Raw genomic sequence first — 22,360 nt, forward strand, 5'->3', positions numbered from 1 at the left:
GTACGTATGTGTTACATGGCCCCCTGCTGGATAAAGGCATATTTTGCATACATGCTGTTGATATAAGTGTGTGTGTGTGCGTGTGCACGCAAGTGTGTTTCCACATGCTATCTCTCAGTAGTCCCTCTGTCTAGATAGGTGCTGTTGTTCTCCTTAACCCTCTGTCCCTCCCAGGCGGTGTCTTCTTTGTCCAGGAGAGCTTTGCCCTGCAACACGCCTCCGCCATCTTTGAGTGGCTCTTCTGCATCATCATCATGCTCTTCTTTGGGACCTTTGCCTTTGAGTTTGGGGACATGTCCGGGGATACCCTTATGGTGCTGGCCAGAGGGGGTGTCCAGGGCTTTTCCAGCAGTGACCACAAGGCCGAGGAGGCAGGAGGGCCCAACCACCACTACCAACCAGATGGCATAGCAATGCTGTAGGCCTATCAAAGGCAGGCTTCTGTGCCCACTGACCAATCACAAACAGGGTTGGAGTGGGAAGAGTGGATCACTGATCAATCATAGACCACCAAAGGGCATGAGGACGACGCACCCTCCAAATGGACCTGCTCGGTATTGCACATAGCTAAAGCACCCAAAGCTTTTCTAACCATTGACCAAACATATGTTACAAGTGCCTTTTGGAAGGAACACAGGCAGGTGCACACACACACACACACACACCTTCCCTGTCTTTTCCTTTCATCATTACGTAATCACTCTTGATTACGAGAACTTGTTCGCTTGCCGTGTATCAGATCCAATGTCTTGATTGAGTGCCTGAAAAATCTTTAATGACTAAGCAGAATATGGCTGGGTCAGTACCTGTGTTATTATGTTTGGCCATTCAGGCACTGAACTCTGCATCGCATTGTTTCTACTCAGGAAAATCTGTTACATCACCAGCTGTTCAGTGCCTTTTAACAGGAACTTAAAGGGAAGTTAAAGTCAAACAAAAGAGGTATTGTTGTTTTCTGTGCTCAGAGATATTTGTTTTATATCCGAGGTTTGATTGTTGTATTGTATGAAATATAAGCAAATAGGGTAAAGGGAGGTTCGGTTCAGGTGCAGTGACCCTTGTTGTTTCATTTTGTGAGGAGTCTGAAAACCTTTATTTGGTGTTGTGTGTTACACATTGAAACCAGTAGAGGGCCCCCTGATCAATGGTTTTGTTGCAGTGTCAACCGATGCAGAGAAAGTGTTACAGTGAGAAAGGAAGCAAACCAGAGAAGTGAATCACTTTGAACGTGTATCCTTGTACCAAATTGATGACAAGAAGAAGAAATGTTAATACAAACATGTTGTTTTATGTATGCTGTTCAATTCTTCAGGTATTAATGCAAATATAGACACATTTATTACTTGATTTAAATCTGTCTATTTATCGTCTCAAACCTGTTTTTATCATTCATAATTTTCCAAAGGGCTTTTGTATCTTAAAAAGAAAGATTCACCCATTTTGAATGTTATATTGTTTTTTTTTGTTTTTTTTTAATCTCTGAGCTGTCTTCTATCTAGTCGATGTTTCATGCCAATCGGATCCATTGCTGTTCAAGCAGGCAGAGATACAAAATGTATCACACCGGCTATGACAATTAGCGTTTTGAAAGTTCCATATCTCGAAAACTTTATTTCTGACATGCAAGGCATTTTGGGACTGTGTCAACAGTGGACTAATGAAACAAATACCAAGAGATAGTTTGAGTGGATTATTACTTTAAGGCATTATCAATGCACCAGCAAAGAATAAAACCCTTTTCTGAGAATGAACTCTTATAGAGACTGATGAAAAGACGTATACAGTTCATGTTTTATTGTTCAAAACCCTATTTACATTTTCCTGTTATCTATTGACAAACTGTATATGAAGGATCTGAGTTCATCTGGTTTCCGAGCAGTTACAGCAATCGGGACAAGGTAACAGCACTGACACAACATTCTCAGACGTTTTTTTCTACATTGAACCAAAATGTGGCGACATACCATTTTATTCTAAACCCTTCACGCTCAGAAAAAGCTAGCCCTGCCTCTGGTAATATCTCTACAATAAAAGCGTTCTAACATAAAAGCATGTAGAAGTCGTGTGTCTCTTTCCAAGAGATTTTGTGTATTAGTGCCTTGATTTGAACGAAGTTTCACAAAGCACTCAACTATACTATTGAACCTCTAATTGATCAACTTTACTTGAAAACCCTTCCCTGAATTTTGTTAGAAAAAGTTTGGATAAAAGGAATTAAGAATGAACACCACTTCACATGTCAATCACAGCATGTCAAATAGAGTGTAGTTAACAGGTGTTCTTTGATGGTATCAATTAGTATTAAAAGACCCAGTGCAGTCAAAATAGTTTTCTGTGTTTTGTATCATATTGTTGAAAATACAATACTCTCTGCCAATAACAGTTATTTTTCAGGATGCATATCCTTTCCCATTAGGCCCCTCCAATTAGGTCCCTCACTCAGACCACTGTTTTTTGCACACAAAAAAAGCTATTTGACCATTTTAATTTGAACTACTATAGTAAAGTGTTTAATTGTTACCCACATTCTTTTTGATATTGAGATCATTTTAAAAAACAGCTGCATTGGGCCTTAAAGTATATGTAACTGCTACGTAAAGTATGGCTATTCTACCTTTAGATTTGGTCATTTGCATAATAACAACAGGCGGTTTTAGCGGTTACAACAGGACAAGTGTAGTTAACCCAATTTCTTTTTTTATCCAGATGAATGTTTTAGGCATTACTGAAAACAAACAAAAATGAAAACTGCACCAAAAAGGAGGTTGTGTTTGTGAGACAAGCCACATATCTGGGGGTGTGTAGTAAATGTTAAAAATACTTTGAAAATGCCAATCAGCCATCTCACATATCTGATGGCCATTGAGGTCATAGCCACCGCCCCTTATCTTATGACCGAGATGTTTGGGTTTTCAGTTTTCAGCCAAAGAGAGAGCGAGAGAGAGTACACTCCCCCTTACTCCAACCTTGCCCACCCTCCCCTGTACCCCTAACAGCTGCCAGCATGGCTGTCGCGTACTGGTCAACGTAGACAGCTGCCCATGTCACCGTTGCCCGTTGCCTACCGCACCACACACTAGAAGTTGAGGTTCTTGGCCACCTCCCAGGGAAACTCCTTCCTGCCAAAGTGGCCGTAGCAGGCCGTCTTCTGATAGATGGGCCTTTTCAGGTCCAGGTCTCTGTGGACAAATATCCAGCAAGGTATTCCAGACAAATCCCATTGCTGCCACTTAGTGTTGACGACAGGGAATATTTACATACACACGAGCACACAAGACTAGAACAATAAGATTTTCTTAGCATGTGACCTGATCAGGAAAAACTCTGGAACCTATTTGTTGCTTATAACTAAGGCCCAGAATTTCTCATGGCCTGGTTGAGTGATCAGGAAAAACTTTATGTATGACTGAGGGGAAATTGACAAGAATATTGTCCCACCTGACAATGACCCCAGGCCGGAGGTCAAAGTTCTTGTTGACAATATGCAGCAGCTCCTTCTCACTCTTCTGGGAGGACCCATAGGTGAACAGGGAAATAGACAATGGTGCTGCCACTCCAATGGCATAGGACACCTGGATCACAAACACGCACAGGATATCAACTCCTCAGTTCCAATAGAAATGACAGGCATTGTTTACTTCGGTTCGGTTGACAGTCTCCAAAGTTTAGAGAAGTATACGGTTGAATCTCTCACCTGCACCAGCACCCTCCTGCACAGATTGGACTTGACCAGGGACTTGGCGACCCAGCGTGCGGCGTAGGCGGCAGACCGGTCCACCTTGGTGTAGTCCTTACCAGAGAAGGCCCCGCCACCGTGGGCACCCCAGCCACCATATGTGTCCACAATGATCTTCCTACCGGTTACCCCAGCATCACCCTTTCATAAACAGAGATGTATGAATGTTTGAAAGCGGACAAAGACTACAGGTTGTATCCTTCACACATATGAAATGATGAACTCGTCATCAATAAAATAAAATGATTCAAGCAGATACTTTGCGTGTTGACAGGCTGTGGATTCTACACGGATCACCACCCAGACACTACAAAGAGCCAACCATCCTTTGTAACTGAGCTGATGGAGAGGAAGGAACTCTTACTGATAACTTGAAGTGAACTGGAAGTAGATAAAGTAAGGTCAGGAGATCTCCTTAGTGGAGGGAGGAACAGCCACCTTGGCTTAAAGAGGTGAGGGGGCGGCAGGTAGCCTAGTGGTTGAGAGCGTTGGGCCAGTAACCGGACGGTCGCTGGCTCGAATCCCCGAGCTGACTAGGTGAAACATCTGCCAATGTGCCCTTGAGCAAGGCATTTAACCCCAAATTGAATAAGAGCATCTGCTAAATAACTCAAATGTAAAAAACCTATGTGGCCTCTAATAGCTCAACCGGGATTGTTAGAACCTAACAAATGGGACCATGATAATGGTTACCTGGGGCCCGCCAATCACAAAGCGTCCGCTGGGCTGCAGGTGATAGATGGTGTTGTCGTCCAGGTACCTGGCCGGCACAACGGCCTTGATGACCTTCTCCTTCAGTATCTCCTTCTGCTCTTCCAGGCTCACGTAGTCGTCGTGCTGCACTGAGATGACCACTGTGTGAACTCTACGAGGGATCACCGCCCCGTTCTCCTGGGTGTAGTGAACTGTCACCTAGAGAGAAGGGGCGTGAGGGGAGAGTTTTCCAGCCCAGCACTAACACACCTTTAAAATAATATCTAATCAAATGACTAATCTTCATTCTGAGCCATACTTACTCATATCAGGTGTTACTGTTGGGCTGGAACAAAAGCCTGAGAACTGCGATAAAATCATTGTGTTGGGGGATTTTAATATTCATGTTGACAAAGAATCTGACTACAAGGCCATTGAATTTATTAATATTTTGAGCTCTATGGACTTTATCCAACATGGTGCTGGGCCCACCCATAACCACGGCCATACTCTGGACCTGGTTATTACCAAGGGGCTTTCTACTGACATATCCTCTATTGTTGATGTTACTTTATCTGTATTTTGTACTACCTTGTTGCCCATAGCACAGGGTATTACTGAATGCATTCGTAAGAAACATTATTTTACCTCTGAAGTTGCCACAGATTTTATTGAGTGTATGAACAATACTCCTCCACCTATTCTGCCTTCCTCTTGTGATAACTTTAACAGCAAACTAAGGGCAACCATTGATGCCATAGTTCCAGTTAAGTTGAAAAAGGACACATCCAAACGCAGCCCCTCGGATGAGTGAGGAAACAAATCAATTGAAGAGAAATTACAGGAAGGCAGAGCGCAAGTGGAGAAAGTCAAAGTTGCATGTCCATTATGATACTCTGAGAGAGCAACTTGGCACATACAGTACCAGTCAAAGGTTTGGACACACCTATTCATTCAAGGGTTTTTCTTTATTTTGACTATTTTCTACATCGTAGAATAATAGTGAAGACATCAAAACTATAAAATAACACATATGGATTCATTTAGCAATCAGAAAAGTGTTAAACAAATCAAAATCTATTTTATTTTTGAGATTCTTCAAAGTAGCCACCCTTTGCCTTGATGACAGTGTTGCACACTCTTGGCATTCTCTCAACCAGCTTCATGAGGTAGTCACCTGGAATGCATTTCAATTAACAGGTGTCCCTTGTTAAAAGTTAATTTGTGGAATTTCTTTCCTTCTTAAAAGCATTTGAGCCAATCAGTTGTGTTGTGACCAGGTAGGGGTGGTATACAGAAGATTATTATTTATTAGATTATTTATTATTAGATTACTATTTCGTAAAAGACCAAGTCCGTATTATGGCAAGAACAGCTCAAATAAGCAAAGAGAAACGACAGACCATCATTACTTTAAGACACGAAGGTCAGTAAATACTGAAAATTTCAAGAACTTTGAAAACGCTTTGATGAAACTGCCTCTAACAAGGACCGCCACAGGAAAGGAAGACACAGAGTTACCTCTGCTGCAGAGGATAAGTTCATTAGAGTTACCAGCCTCAGAAATTGCAGCCCAAATAAATGCTTCACAGAGTTCAAGTAACAGACACATCTCAACATCAACTGTTCAGAGGAGACTGCGTGAATCAGGCCTTCATGGTCAAATTTACCAAGAAGGAGAGTGGTGGAGTGCTGCATCAGACGACCTGGCCTCCACAATCACAATCAATTGAGATGGTTTGGGATGAGTTGGACCATAGAGTGAAGGAAAAGCAGCCAACAAGTGCTCAGCATATGTGGGAACTCCTTCAAGACTGTTGGAAAAGCATTCCAGCTGAAGCTGGTTGAGAAAATGCCAAAACCTGTTGGTTTTACAAAGCAAGTGACAAATAAAATTAGATTTGATAGATCTCCTGCGCCAAGATGAAATGTGGCACACTTCACTTTCGTCGCCACTGAACCCCTGGAACTCCAAATAGCACTTTGAGAGAGTTCTCAGATTCCAAAAAAAAACACTTTAGTGCTGGAGCTTTTCCCAAGGGCCCCTGTGGGACAGATGGACAACTGTCTCCCCTAAAGACCAATGAGAGTTGTCCATGGGAAGATGGGGGAGGAGAGTAAAACAGACCACGGAAGAGTCCAGGCCTTGGAATCCATGTTCTCAATGTCATCATGGTCACGGTATAAAACAATATCTGTGACTGGGTTCAGTGTAAACACAAGAATAGCTTCCAGTCCATTTGACTTTAAAGGCAATCACCTTGACTTGTGAGGATGTGCACATGAGTGTGTGTGTGTGTGTGTGTGTGTGTGTGTGTGTGTGTGTGTGTGTGTGTGTTGGTGTGTGTGTGTGTGTGTGTGTGTGTGTGTGTGTGTGTGTGTGTGTGTGTGTGTGTGTGTGTGTGTGTGTGTGTGTGTGTGTTTATTAAAGACTGGATATTGGAAAGCAAGGGACAGTGGGTCTCCAAAAAAGGTGAGCTCCTGTTGCTTTGAGAGGGTTCATGTTCAATGGCCATTTATGAAAACACCTAACTGATGTATAATGGAATGATAACAAGGATCGGCTCCAGGCTCGTCAGTCAGAACATAACCAGGGATCGTCAAAAATGACAAAATACCGGAAAGATCAATGTATCATAATAAACTACAAAATACTTGTATTTTGAAATGTATTTAATTAAAATACATGTATTTGTATGTTAAAATACGCAAATACATTTGCAATTAACCGGCCAGAACAGCAACAACCTTCTCAGTAATGTCTACTGAAACCTTTGACTTGCTATGACTGTGATATGTTGTTGTTATTCTGCCTTAGTTGAATGCACTCACCGTAAGTCACTTTGTATAATAGTGTCTGCGAAATAACCTAAATGTACATATCAAAATGAACTGCAAAGCACACTGGGTACTATTATTGGCCTTATAATGTCAAATCTAGATGGGATACAGTTTAACTTAATTCTCCTAGCCTGCTACATTAATTATCCTAACCTGCTGCCTAAGTTCTCCTTAAACCTGGTACGAAAAGTCAGTTTTGCTGTATCCCTTCTAGATTGTTATATTTTTTTTTGGGGGGGGGGGGGGGTCAGAGCTCATTCAAGTAATACACTGCATGCTTTGCAATTGTCCATTTTTACACACACATTTATATTTAGTTAATTTTGCAGATGGTCTTATCACACCATAGTGCTATCAAACTTCTGATACCAATCATGGGTGAAAGGGGGGCCACAAAATGGTGAACCTCTAAAAAAAACAGTGTAGAAAAGTATTTTGTAAATACAAATTACAGCTGTCGAAAGTATCTTGTTACAAAATACATTGGAGTGTAGTTCAGCCCATGGTAATACAATTGACAACATACTCCAAAGTTATTGAAATGCATATTTCAAATACATGGATCCGAAATACTGCCCATCTTTGAGCTTAACCATCATCATACCTGTGTCTTGGAGTCAGGGCGGAGCCAGGGGACAGTGCCGTTCCGCCTCAATTCAGCCATCTTGGCATTGAGTTTGTGGGCGAGGACGATGGTGAGAGGCATGCACTCCTCGGTCTCATCAGTGGCATAGCCAAACATCAGACCCTGCAAACCAAGCACAGGCAGTTTAGAATAAGATCACCTCACACACCTAATGCCTCAGACCCCAATTGTTGAAGGATCTGTTTAATCACCTGGTCTCCTGCTCCAATGTCATTCTCCATCCGGTCAATGTGAACTCCCTGGGCGATGTCAGGGGACTGCTGCTCCAGAGCCACCAGCACGTTACAGGTCTTATAGTCAAAACCTGAGGGGAGTGAAACATGACATGCAATAACTGCCATGTGGGCCGGATTTAACTAACTTAATCTGGCCCTGCCTGGGTGGGGGGGGGTATGTTGTGCACACCTGGGCTATGACAACTCATGATGAAAAGAAAAGGGTAGTGGGAGGGCAATGTCATGTACAGTGACTTGCGAAAGTATTCAGCCCCCTTGAACTTTGCGATCTTTTGCCACATTTCAGGCTTCAAACATAAAGATATAAAACTGTATTTTTTTGTGAAGAATCAACAACAAGTGGGACACAATCATGAAGTGGAACGACATTTATTGGATATTTCAAACTTTTTTAACAAATCAAAAACTGAAAAATTGGGCGTGCAAAATTATTCAGCCCCCTTAAGTTAATACGTTGTAGCGCCACCTTTTGCTGTGATTACAGCTGTAAGTCGCTTGGGGTATGTCTCTATCAGTTTTGCACATCGAGAGACTGACATTTTTTCCCATTCCTCCTTGCAAAACAGCTCGAGCTCAGTGAGGTTGGATAGAGAGCATTTGTGAACAGCAGTTTTCAGTTCTTTCCACAGATTCTCGATTGGATTCAGGTCTGGACTTTGACTTGGCCATTCTAACACCTGGATATGTTTATTTTTGAACCATTCCATTGTAGATTTTGCTTTATGTTTTGGATCATTGTCTTGTTGGAAGACAAATCTCCGTCCCAGTCTCAGGTCTTTTGCAGACTCCATCAGGTTTTCTTCCAGAACGGTCCTGTATTTGGCTCCATCCATCTTCCCATCAATTTGAACCATCTTCCCTGTCCCTGCTGAAGAAAAGCAGGCCCAAACCATGATGCTGCCACCACCATGTTTGACAGTGGGGATGGTGTGTTCAGCTGTGTTGCTTTTACGCCAAACATAACGTTTTGCATTGTTGCCAAAAAGTTCAATTTTGGTTTCATCTGACCAGAGCACCTTCTTCCACATGTTTGGTGTGTCTCCCAGGTGGCTTGTGGCAAACTTTAAACAACACTTTTTATGGATATCTTTAAGAAATGGCTTTCTTCTTGCCACTCTTCCATAAAGGCCAGATTTGTGCAATATACGACTGATTGTTGTCCTATGGACAGAGTCTCCCACCTCAGCTGTAGATCTCTGCAGTTCATCCAGAGTGATCATGGGCCTCTTGGCTGCATCTCTGATCAGTCTTCTCCTTGTATGAGCTGAAAGTTTAGAGGGACGGCCAGGTCTTGGTAGATTTGCAGTGGTCTGATACTCCTTCCATTTCAATATTATTGCTTGCACAGCGCTCCTTGGGATGTTTAAAGCTTGGGAAATCTTTTTGTATCCAAATCCGGCTTTAAACTTCTTCACAACAGTATCTCGGACCTGCCTGGTGTGTTCCTTGTTCTTCATGATGCTCTCTGCGCTTTTAACGGACCTCTGAGACTATCACAGTGCAGGTGCATTTATACGGAGACTTGATTACACACAGGTGGATTGTATTTATCCTCATTAGTCATTTAGGTCAACATTGGATCATTCAGAGATCCTCACTGAACTTCTGGAGAGAGTTTGCTGCACTGAAAGTAAAGGGGCTGAATAATTTTGCACGCCCAATTTTTCAGTTTTTGATTTGTTAAAAAAGTTTGAAATATCCAATAAATGTCGTTCCACTTCATGATTGTGTCCCACTTGTTGTTGATTCTTCACAAAAAAATACAGTTTTATATCTTTATGTTTGAAGCCTGAAATGTGGCAAAAGGTCGCAAAGTTCAAGGGGGCCGAATACTTTCGCAAGGCTCTGTATACTGTACTTGGGTAGAGGAAATTATTTATCCTAGTCCAATATTACCTTTATCTGAGTTGTCATAGCCGATTTGCCTGATGGTATCCCTCACAATCGTCTGGTAGTCCACGTTGGCCCGAGATGTAATCTCCCCGCAGAGTAGCACCATGCCGGTCTTACACACAGTCTCTGTTCACAACACACAATGGTTAGAATGCTGACCGTATGCCTGATGATCATACAACGAGTGTACAAAACATTAGGACACCTTTTTGCACCCCCTTTTTGTCCTCAGAACAGCCTCAGCATGGACTCTACAAGGTGTAGACGTTGACTCCAATGCTTCCCACAGTTGTGTCAAGTTGGCTGGATGTCCTTTGGGTGGTGGACCATTCTTGATACCACAGGAGGACGGGCTCGTGGCAATGGCTGGAGCAGAATGAGTGGAATGGTTTCCATGTGTTTGATGCCATTCCATTAGCTCTGTTCCAGCCATTATTATGTGCCGTCCTCCCCTCAGCAGCCGCCACTGCTTGATACACACCAGAAGCCGTTGAGCCTGAAAAGCCCAGCAGCGTTGCAATTCTTGACAGAAACCGGTACGCCTGACACCTACTACCATACCCCATTCAAAGGCACTTAAACCTTGTCTTGCCCCTTCACCCTCTGAATGGCACACATACACAATCCGTGTCTCTACTGTCTTAAGGCTTAAAAATCCATCTTTAACCTGTCTCCTCCCCTGATTGAAGTGGATTTAACAGGTGACATCAATAAGGGATCATAGCTGTCACCTGGATTCACCTGGTCAGTCTATGTCATGTTCATAATGTTTTGTACACTCAGTGTACATTTTCCTGAAAAGAGTATAACATTTTGAGATAGACGGTCCGTCGTTTCAGTAAATAATCCATGCTCAGGCCAAAGACTGAAGAACTTCAACAGCATCTGGGTCTGTATGATTCAAGCGTCTCAAAATAGGAGCGCTCATAATCCTTGTGAACTTTTAGCCAAAGGTGATCCGAGATCAGCACTCCTCCTACTCTGAGACGCTCACCAACAGGAAATGTGACTTATTGTGTGGATTATAATGATTGATACATTTTTTAATTCTGAAAAGTGGGAATTACAAAATTCAAAAGCCTTTTTAAACCTCAAATACATTACATGTGTTAAATGTTCTGCATTGCAGGAAAGGTTCTCCTGCAAAAAGGTGATCAAGTTCTACATCGGTACATCCCTGATCAAAGGCTGAGAAGTTTGTCCTCTGCTGCTATATAGAGGTGAGATGTTCTCAACTCACCACAGGCCACCTTGGCATCTGGATCCTGCTTCAGGTGAGCATCCAGCACAGCGTCACTGATCTGGTCACATATCTTATCTGGAAAAAAAATGTTGTAATGTCATTAATTTGTCAATGTCAACAATGTAGCCTTGACTCTGTTTGCATAATTGTTTGGTAATGCAACGGGATGTAGATTATTAATAAACCCAGGAGTGTATTTGGGGGATTAGCCTGATAGGAAGTCAAACCTGGGTAACTGTGGCTGTCAGTCCAACACCTTAACAGCTACACCAAGAGGTCCAAAACTCTTGATCAGGTTGCTACTGTAGGTGTTGTACAGAAAGTATTCATACCCCTTGACTTACAGTGCATTCGGAAAGTATTCAGACCCATTCCCTTTTTCCACATTTTGTTACGTTACAAACCTATTCTAAAATAGATTTTTTTTTAAAGAATAATCATCAATCTACACACAATACCCCGTGATGACAAAGCAAGAAAATGTTGTTGTTTTTTGTTGCAAATGTATTAAAAATAAAAACCAGAAATACCTTATTTACATAAGAACTCAGCCCCTTTGCTTTGAGAGTCAAAATTGAGCTCAGGTGCATCCTGTTTCCATTGATCATCCTTGATGTTTCTACAACTTGATTGGAGTCCACCTGTGGTCAATTAAATTGATGGGACATGATTTGGAAAGGCACACACCTGTCTATATAAGGTCCCACAGTTGACAGTGCATTTCAGAGGAAAAACCAATCCATGAGGTCGAAGGAATTGTCCATCTCTGCAGCACTCCAATCAGGCCTTCGTGGTAGAGTGGCCAGACGGAAGACACTCGTCAGTAAAAGACACATGACAGCCCGCTTGGTTTGCCAAACGGCACCTAAAGGATTCTCAGACCATGAGAAACAAGATTCTCTGGTCTGATGAAACCAAGATTGAACTATTTGGCCTGAATGCCAAGCATCACGTCTGGAGGAAACCTGGCACCATCCCTACGGTAAAGAATTGTGGTGGCAGCATCATGCTGTGGGGATGTTTTTCAGCGGCAGGGACTGGGAGACTAGTCAGGATCGAGGGAAAGATAAACAGGACCCCATTAACATCGACAGGGATGTAGTGGAGCGGGTTGAGAGTTTCAAGTTCCTTAGTGTCCACATCACCAACAAACTATTATAGTCCAAACACACAAAGACAGTCGTGAAGAGTGCACAACAAAACCTATTCCCCCCCAGGAGACTGAAAATATTTAGCATGGGCACACAGATCCTCAAAATGTTCTACAGCTGCACCATCGAGAGCATCCTGACCAGTTGCATCACCGCCTGGTATGGCAACTGCTCGGCAGCTGACCGTAAGGCGCTACAGAGGGTAGTGCGTACGGCCCAGTACATCACTGGGGCCAAGCGTCCTGCCATCCAGGATCAATATAAAAGGCAGTGTCAGAGGAAAGCCCATAAAATTGTCAAATAGTCATAGACCCAAGTCATAGACTGTTTTCTCTGCTACCGCACGGCAAGCGGTACCAGAGCACCAGGTCTAGGACCAAAAGGCTCCTTAACAGCTTCTACCCCCAAGCCATAAGACTGCTGACCCCCCCCCCCCCCCCCTTTGTACACTGCTGCTACTCGCTGTTTATTATCTATGCATAGTAACTTCACCCCTACCTACATGTACAAATTACCTCAACTAACCTTTGCCCCTGCACACATGGAATAAACAAGCGCACAGTCAATAACACAATAGAAAAAAAGAAAGTCTATATACAGTGTGTGCAATTGGCGTGAGGAGGTAAGGCAATAAATAGGCCATAGTAGCGAAGTAATTACAATTTAGCAAATTAACACTGGAGTGATAGATGAGCAGATGGTGATGTGCAAGTAGAAATACTAGTGTGCAAAAGAGCAGAAAAGTACATTTAAAAAAATATGGGGATGAGGTAGGTAGATTGGGTGTGTAACGGTAGATTTCATCTTCGTCTGAAGAGGAGTAAGGATCGGACCAAGATGCAGCGTGGTAAGTGTTCATGACGATTTATTAAAAACGAACTGAACACTGAAATACAAAACAATAAACGATGTGATGAAAACTAAAACCGAAACAGTACCGTGTGGCGACAAACACTCACACGGAAACAAACACCCACAAACCAACAGTGAAACCCAGGATACCTAAGTATGATTCTCAATCAGAGACAACTGCCTCTGATTAAGAACCATACTAGGCCGAAACAGAAACCAAACATAGAAAAACAAACATAGACTGCCCACCCTAACTCATACCCTGACCATACTTAATAAAGACAAAACAAAGGAAATAAAGGTCAGAACGTGACAGGGTGGTTATTTAAAGATGGGCTATGTACAGCTGCAGCGATCAGTTAGCTGCTCAGATAGCTGATGTTTAATGTTAGTGAGGGAAATGTAAGTCTCCAGCTTCAGCAATATTTGCAATTCGTTACAGTCATTGGCAGCAGAGAACTGGAAGGAAAGGCGTTCAAAGGAGGTATTGGCTTTGGGGATGACCAGTGAGATATACCAGCTGGAGCGCGTACTACGGGGGGGTTGTTATCGTGACCAGTGAGCTGAGATAAGGCGGAACTTTACCTAGCATAGACTTATAGATGCCCTGGAGCCAGTGGGTCTGGCGACGAATATGTAGCGAGGACCAGCCGTTTAGAGCATACAGGTCGCAGTGGTGGATGATATAAGGCGCTTTGGTGACAAAACAGATGGCACTGTGATAGACTGCATCCAGTTTGTTGAGTAGAGTGTTGGAAGCTATTTTGTAAATGACATCGCTGAAGTCGAGGATCGCTAGGAGTCAGTTTTATGAAGGTATGTTTGGAGGCGTGAGTGAAAGAGGCTTTGTTGCGAAATAGGAAGCCAATTTTAGATTTAATTTTGGATTGGAGATGTTTAATATGAGTCTGGAAGGAGAGTCTAGCCAGACACCTAGGTATTTGTAGTTATCCACATATTCTAATTCAGTACCGTATGGAGTAGTGATGCTAGTCGGGTGGGCAGGTGCGGGCAGCGAACTGTTCAAAAGCATGCATTTAGTTTTACTAGCGTTTAAGAGCAGTTGGAGGCCACGGAAGGAGTGTTGTATGGCATTGAAGCTTGTTTGGAGGTTAGTTAACACAGTGTCCAAAGAAGGGACATATGTATACAGAATGGTGACGTCTGCATAGAGGTGGATCAGGGAATCACCCACAGCAAGAGCGACATCGTTGATATATACAGAGAAAAGAGTCGGCCCGAGAATTGAACCCTGTGGTACCCCCATAGAGACTGCCAGAGGTCCGGACAACAGGCCCTCCAATTTGACACACTGAACTCTGTCTGAGAAGTAGTTGGTGAACCAGGCGAGGCAGTCATTTGAGAAACCAAGGCTGCTGAGTCTGCCGATAAGAATACCGTGATTGACAGAGTCTAAAGCCTTGGCCAGGTCGATGAAGACAGCTGCACAGTACTGTCTTTTATCGATGGCGGTTATGATATCGTTTAGTACCTTGAGCGTGGCTGAGGTGCACCCGTGACCAGCTCGAAAACCGGATTGCACAGTGGAGAAGGTATGGTGGGATTCAAATTGGTCAGTGATCTGTTTATTAGCTTGGCTTTGAATACTTTTGAAAGGCAGGGCAGGATGGATATAGGTCTATAACAGTTTGGGTCTAGAGTGTCACCCCCTTTGAAGATGGAGATGACCGCGGCAGCTTTCCAATCTTTAGGGATCTCGGACGATACGAAAGAGAGGTTGAACAGACTGGTAATAGGGGTTGCAACAATGGCGGCGGATAATTTTAGAAAGAGAGGGTCCAGATTGTCTAGCCCAGCTGATTTGTACGGGTCCGGGTTTTGCAGCTATTTCAGAACATCTGCTATCTGGATTTGGGCGAAGGAGAAGCTGGGGAGGCTTGGACAAGTAGCTGAGGGGGTTGCGGAGCTGTTGGCCAGTGTTGGGGTAGCCAGGAGGAAAGCATGGCAAATGCTTATTGAAATTCTCGATTATCGTGGATTTATCAGTGGTGACAGTGTTACCTAGCCTCAGTGCAGTGGGCAGCTGGGAGGAGGTGATCTTATTCTTCATGGACTTTACAGTGTCCCAAAACATTTTGGAGTTAGAGCTACAGGATGCAAATTTCTGTTTGAAAAAGCTAGCCTTTGCTTTCCTGACTGACTGCGTGTATTGGTTCCTGACTTCCTGAAAAGTTGCATATCGCGGCGACTATTCAATGCTAGTGCAGTCCGCCATAGGATGTTTTTGTGCTGATCGAGGGCAGTCAGGTCTGGAGTGAACCAAGGGCTATATCTGTTTTTAGTTCTACATTTTTTGAAAGGAGCATGCTTATTTTAGATGGTGAGGAAAGCACTTTTAAAGAACGACCAGGCATCCTCTACTGACGGGATGAGGTCAATATCCTTCCAGGATACCCTGGCCAGGTCGATTAGAAAAGCCTGCTCGCAGAAGTGTTTTAGGGAGAGTTTGACTGTGAGGAGGGGGTGGTCATTTGACCGAGGACCAATAGAGGATGCAGGCAATGAAGCAGTGATCGCTGCGATCCTGTTTGCGGTGTATTCGGAGGGCAAGTTCGTCAGGATAATATCTATGAGTGTGCCCATGTTTACAGATTTAGGGTTGTACCTGGTGGGTTCCTTGATAATTTGTGTAAGATTGAGGGCATCTAGTTTAGATTGTAGGACTGCCGGGGTGTTAAGCATATCCCAGTTTAGGTCACCTAACAGAACGAACTCTGAAGATAGATGGGGGCAATCAATTCACATATGGTGTCCAGGGCACAGCTGGGAGCTGAAGGGGGGTCTATAACAGGCGGCAACAGTGAGAGACTTAATTCTGGAGAGATACATTTTTAAAATTAGAAGCTCGAACTGTTTGGGCATAGACCTGGAAAGTATGACAGAACTTTGCAGGCTATCTCTGGAGTAGATTGCAACTCCTCCCCCTTTGGCAGTTCTATCTTGATGGAAAATGTTGTAGTTCGCTATGGAAATCTCAGAATTTTGGGGGGTTTCCTAAACCAGGATTCAGACACGGCAAGGACATCAGGGTTGGCGGAGTGTGCTAAAGCAGTGAGTAAAACAAACTTAGTGAGGAGGCTTCTGATGTTAACATGCATGAAACCAAGGATTTTCGGTTACAGAAGTCAAGAAATGAGAGTGCCTGGGGACACGCAGGGCCTGGGTTAACCTCCACATCATCCGAGGAACAGAGGAGGAGTAGGATGGTACGGCTAAAGGCTATCAAAACTGGTTGTCTTGTGCGTTGGGGACAGAGAATAAAAGGAGCAGATTTCTGGGCGTGGTAAAATAGATTCAGGGCATAATGTACAGACAGGGGTATGGTGGGGTGCGGGTACAGTGGAGGTAAACCCAGGCACCGAGTGATGATAAGAGAGGTTGCATCTCTGGACGGGCTAGTTATGCTGGGTGAGGTCACCGCATGTGTGGGAGGTGGGACAAAGAAGGTATCTGAGGCATGTTGAGTGGGACAAGTAGCTCCGCAGTAAACTAAAACAATGATAACTATCCTAAACAACAGTGTATAAGAAATATTGACATTTGAGAGAGACATAAAGCAATCACAAGTATTGATTGGCAGAGCTAGCTAAGACAACAACGGGTAAGACAACAACAGCTAATCAGTTAAGACAACAACAGGTAAAATGGTGATGAATGGGCAGAGAGGGTCGGTTAACTACACACAGGGCCTGAGTTCAAGGCTGGGGCCGACATATAAACAAAAATAAACTAAATGGAGTACTGTGATTAATGAACAGTCCAGCAGGCATCAGCTATGTAGCCAAGTGATCATAGGGTGCAGTAGATGGAACAGGGAAGCCAGATGGCCAGATGGCGAAAGAGGTATTGTAGTTTTATTGTTTTATTGTAGTTGTACTTCATGTAAAGTGGAACAGGGAAGCCAGATGGCCAGATGGCGAGAGGTATTGTAGTTTTATTGTTTTATTGTAGTTGTACTTTATGTAAAGTGGAACAGGGAAGCCAGATGGCCAGATGGCGAGAGGTATTGTAGTTTTATTGTTTTATTGTAGTTGTACTTCATGTAAAGTAGATATTTCTGAATTTCATTTTCAATACATTTGCAAAAATGTCTAAAAACATGAAAGACTTGAAGATTGCTGTTAACCATCACTCCCCATCTAACTTAACAGAGCTTGAGAATATCTGCTAGGAAGAATGGGAGAAAATCCCCAAATCCAGATGTGCAAAGCTGATACAGACATACCCAAGATTATTCAAAGCTCTAATCACCACCGAAGGTGCATCTACAAAGTATTGACTCAGGGGTGTGAATACTTATGCTACCCGACCAAGCAAAAAGGCAGTACCTGCTCATTGCATGGAACTGAGAAAAATGGCTTGGTCTCACAGTAACTTTATGCAGTTAACATGACCCCCATTTTCTCCAAAACACAATACAATAGAGGTAGGATACGTGTCTACATGATTAAGCATGTATTTAATGTAGCAAAAATGACATTAACTCATTTTCAAACAAATGAGCAGTTAGTGTCTTTTTGCTTGGTTGGGAGTATGTAAATGTAATATTTCTCTATTCGATTTTCAATAGATTTGCAAAAGAAATCTAAAAACACATTTTCACTTTGTCATTATGGGGTATTGTGTGTAGATGGGTAAGAAAAAAATATTTAATAAATGTTGAATTCAGGCTGTAACAAAACAAAATGTGGAATAAGTCAATGGGCATGAATACTTTCTGAAGACACTGTAACTGACCATAATGAGCCTCCTGAAGTTGATGAGGTAGTTTCCTGGCTTGACCTTTTGCTGCACATGGCAGAAGCCAAGTCAAGACCTAGATTATATTTCACCCTTCCGTCAGAGTACTACTCTTGGTTGGCTCGTATTAGGTGCTCCAACCCTCGGAATAGCTTTAGTTCTGTTAATGCATACCTCTGTAGCGTGTTTTCCTCCCCACCAGCAGTCAATATACACCACCATATATGTGCATATATCAACATATTGTGTAAACTTCACAAGGAGGTTGAGTGTTCAAACTATTTCATATTCACAATAATTTGTGTTATATTCTTTGATTGATGTTGATATGCCTTCATTTAAAGAGATATGAGATATTCAGTCTTCACCCGTCAATCTAAATAAATACATAAATAAAATAAATACATATTTTGCTTAATTGTTATGTTTGTAACCCTTATGTATCTGGTTTTCACCCATTTACACTGAACAAAAATATAAACGCAACAAGTAGTGTTAGCCTCATGATTCCTGAGCTGAAATAAAAAAATCCCAGAAATCATCCATGCGCACAAAAAGCTTATTTCTCTCAAATATTGTGCACAAATTTGCACCTTGTCCTGGGGACAATAAAAGGCCTCTCTAAAATGTGCAGTTTTGTCACACAACACAATGCCACAGATGTCTTAAGTTTTGAGGGAGCGTGCAATTGGCATGCTGACTGCAGGAATGTCCACCAGAGCTGTTGCCAAATAATTTAATGTTAATTTCTCTACCAAAAGCCGCCTCCAACATCATTTTAGAGAATCTGTTAGTACCTCCAACCGGCCTCACAACCGCAGGCCACGTGTATAGCATCGTGTGAGCGAGCAGTTTGCTGACGTTGTGAACAGAGTGTCCCATGGTGGCGGTGAGGTTATGGAATGGGCAGGCATAAACTAGGGACAATGAACACAATTGCATTTTAATGATGGCAATTTTAATGCACAGAGATACCGTGACGAGATCCAGAGGGGCATTGTCGTGCCAATGCTCTGCCGCCATCATCTCATGTTTCAGCATGATAATGCACGGCCCCATGTCGAAAGGATCTGTACACAATGCCTGGAAGCTGAAAATATCCCAATGCTTCCATGGCCTGCACACTCACCACTTGAGCATGTTTGGGATGCTCTGGATTGACGTGAATGGTAGCGTGTTCCAGTTCCCGCCAATATCCAGCAACTTCGCACAGCCATTGAAAAGGAGTGGGATAACATTCCACAGGCCACATTCAACAGCCTGTTCAACTCTACTTGAATACATGAGGCAAATGGTGGTCACAGCAGATAGTGACTTGTTTTCTGATCCACGCGCCTACCTTTTTTAAAAAAGGTATCTGTGGCCAACAGATATATCAAAACATGCATATCAAAACATGTATTAAGTAATGAGTGGAGTGTTTTTAACATGAGACATTCATGAGAGCCTACCATAATTAGTGAGGGAAAGTGTGATACAGTAATTGATATGTGAGCAGATCAAGTTGTCTCTGAACACATTGTGACATTAAATGCAGAGAAGGTACTTGGCCATCATGAGGCAGGTGTTAGGGCATATGTTGCCTAAGTTGCATGCCACTGCTCCGGGTGTATGTGTAATTATGTGTGGAGCACAGGAGGTTGGTGGTTTCTAGGTGTTTGATGCCATTCCATTCCATCCGTTCTAGCCATTATTATGAGCCATCCTTCCCTCAGCAGCCTCCTCTAGTTTGGAGTATACATCATACTATATTGAAGGGAGCAAGAAAGAGAGAGAGGGTGCTTTGGCAAGTATGTATCAATATTTATATTCATAATTACACATTCAGAGTAGCAGTTAGTACTGTAAGTACTGTCAGGAATATAGTAGGCCTACTGTATGTCAACAGAGGTGAAAGTATATTATACCACCGTCCCCTTCCATTTGCTTGACCCGTCCTACTGGAGTAACTGGGGAGTAACAGCAACACATGCATCCATAAATTGTCAATGGTATGTCTCTACAGCACCTCTGTAGCATGCTCCCAGTTTGATTGAGTTGTGCATGCATCCAATTCTACTGCCAACTTCTGTACTTTCTCAATATGTTTCCTCTCAGTTTACATGGTGCAAACTCTTAGTGAATCCGCTCCTTTGTGTCTACTCCTTCCGCTTCTTCCTGCATGGCATAAGCAACCATTCAAATACAAGTACAACTAATTCATAAAACCCATTGGTGTCAGCGGTGGGATCTCGAAGAAGAAAACAAACTTTCTATTGATGCAGTGCATGACATTCTATGGTTCTGTTCTGTTTCATGGGGACCATGCAAAGGCATAGTGGTGTTATGGTATCCAGACTAGAGCTGTCTACTCACCTGGGTGTCCTTCTCCCACAGACTCAGAGGTAAACATGAATGACCCATAGTGCTCAGCGTCATACAATCCGTCCACTGGCCCGTTCATTGTGATCTGAGCAGCTCAACGATGCAGAGGAAGTTAGAGTAGGCTAAAAAGCCTAAATACTATAGTAAATGACGGGTTGAGCAGAGAGGCTGCTGTACCAGCTACTGCGTCCTTCTACGCAAGAGGCTAAGAGAGAAAGAGGGAGGAGAGAGGGAATGTGGGAGACTACTGGAGCCACAACTTTCCTCTATATAAGGCAAGGACAACATACACACTCATGCACACACACTCATACACTCTCCGTGAAAGGGGGTGGGGGTCATGTGAACCGGTGGGTTAGACCATTCAGAAGAGGGAGAGAGGGATTACAATTTCCAGGATAAACTTGTTTTTAACTCCTCTTGTGCTGAGCAGCGGACCCTTTCATTCAACCACTGTCTTACTTGAGGTTTATTCAATGAATGCCCTGTTCATAGAAAGTCACCACATGGAGTGGTGTATTATATTACTGTGAAAAATGTATATTCATTTTATGGAGTGGCTTCTCCTGTCTTTCCCCCCCTATTCTCTCTTTTTTTGTCACAAGGGGCCCCTCACTTTCCTGGCGGGATCACTGTGCCTGTGTACACAGAGACAGACCCGGTAGAGTTATAAGCCCAGCCCTGGCAGTAGCTGCTGGAATCCATGCTTCTAATGAAGACATGCCTGATTGAAACTAGGCACTATACAGCATGATGCAATGCATTCAGTTGAGCATTAAATGATGAACCATCAAATTATTTACATGTATTTTTTTTTAGAATGGACAAGAAGTGTTAAGGATAAAGCATTGCTTGTTTCTTAAAAAATGAAACATATGTTTGAGTTTCATGTTTGAGTTGATTTTCTTGTCAACCCATCTGCTACAAGACATCGCTGACCCTGGCCCCATACTGTAATGACAACAGAGTGGGGTCAGAGTTCAGACAGAGGTCAAACCAAAGAATAATGACTCTCGCTCTAGGTGTACATAATTAGATTGTCTGACAAGTTATCCAACAGCCCAATTAAAGTGGGATTTGATTTTGCACTACACCGTGGACCTAAATGGTATAGGCCTACATTAATATTTGCACCTCCAGGAGCTTCCAAAGTGTGAAAAGTAAGAAAAACTTGAACATGAGCTTCTCAAATATGAACTGTCCCATGGTATCCATCCTGTATGGAGTACACTAAATATAGTAATGGATGCAACAGTCTAAATGAAGTGGTATTGTAATATTAATAAAGTGTCCAATAGCCTACAATTTCCCATTACTAATGCTAACCTTTCCAATTCAAATGTCCTCATCCAGACGTGCTCTTTGGTATGTGGTGGTGCTTGGGGATCTGGGTCAGGTGTTGGTGAGATGATTGCTGGTGTGACCGCTAAGCAGCGGCAGCGTGCATAGGGCTGAGATCCCCTTTCCTCCTCAGCTATTATGGGGAATGTGGCAGCTGCCTGCAGGGTGTGTTGGTTGGATCCCGCTGTACCTCACCGACAATCTCTGATTTCATGAACCCTAAACCCGAAAATATGTGACAACCAAAACAAGAGCATTGGATTACTGATAAGCATCACAAACCGTATCTCTGCTGAGTGCAGTGAAAAAGGTGTGTGTGTGTGTGTTTCAAACGTAATGCAGACAAGCAACTGAAACCTCATAGCAACCCAAATCACTGACTCCCAGATCTTATTAAATTACTAATTGCTAATAATTATATGGATTCCCTGTCCTAACGTAATGTACAGCTGTATGGTCATAGATGAATAGGTAAATACTGTAGCATGCACCCTAACTACATATAGAACAAAAGGTATAAGATACCTAGCAAACCTTTTTCTATTTCAATTAGTAATGGAATTATTTAGCTCACACAGGCCTATAAAACCATTACTGAAGTGT

At 42.9% G+C, this 22,360-nt stretch overlaps 2 protein-coding genes across 2 annotated transcripts in view; one reads left to right on the forward strand and one right to left on the reverse strand.

The window, feature by feature from the left end:
- The window catches only part of LOC110491531 (transmembrane protein 150A), a 29,191-nt gene extending 27,142 nt beyond the window's left edge, over positions 1–2,049 (forward strand). The window contains exon 8 of the mRNA XM_021565052.3: positions 175–2,049. Within this exon, the coding sequence (XP_021420727.1) occupies positions 175–422 (248 nt within the window). The 3' untranslated portion in view covers positions 423–2,049. The remainder of the gene's footprint in view (positions 1–174) is intronic.
- On the reverse strand, positions 1,770–20,747 carry LOC110491529 (S-adenosylmethionine synthase). Its single transcript, XM_036946413.2, has 9 exons — positions 20,408–20,747; positions 11,286–11,363; positions 10,049–10,171; positions 8,108–8,220; positions 7,875–8,018; positions 4,430–4,648; positions 3,695–3,877; positions 3,439–3,572; positions 1,770–3,179 (listed from the first exon to the last, which is right to left on the reverse strand). Exons 1-9 carry the CDS (start codon positions 20,493–20,495, stop codon positions 3,077–3,079), a joined length of 1,185 nt encoding a protein of 394 aa, XP_036802308.1. The 5' UTR covers positions 20,496–20,747; the 3' UTR covers positions 1,770–3,076.
- Positions 20,748–22,360: the final 1,613 nt, after the last annotated feature.

The sequence above is a fragment of the Oncorhynchus mykiss genome, chromosome 16, assembly GCF_057628025.1.
Source record: "Oncorhynchus mykiss isolate SJ-2025 chromosome 16, ASM5762802v1, whole genome shotgun sequence".
Lineage (NCBI taxonomy): Eukaryota > Metazoa > Chordata > Actinopteri > Salmoniformes > Salmonidae > Oncorhynchus > Oncorhynchus mykiss.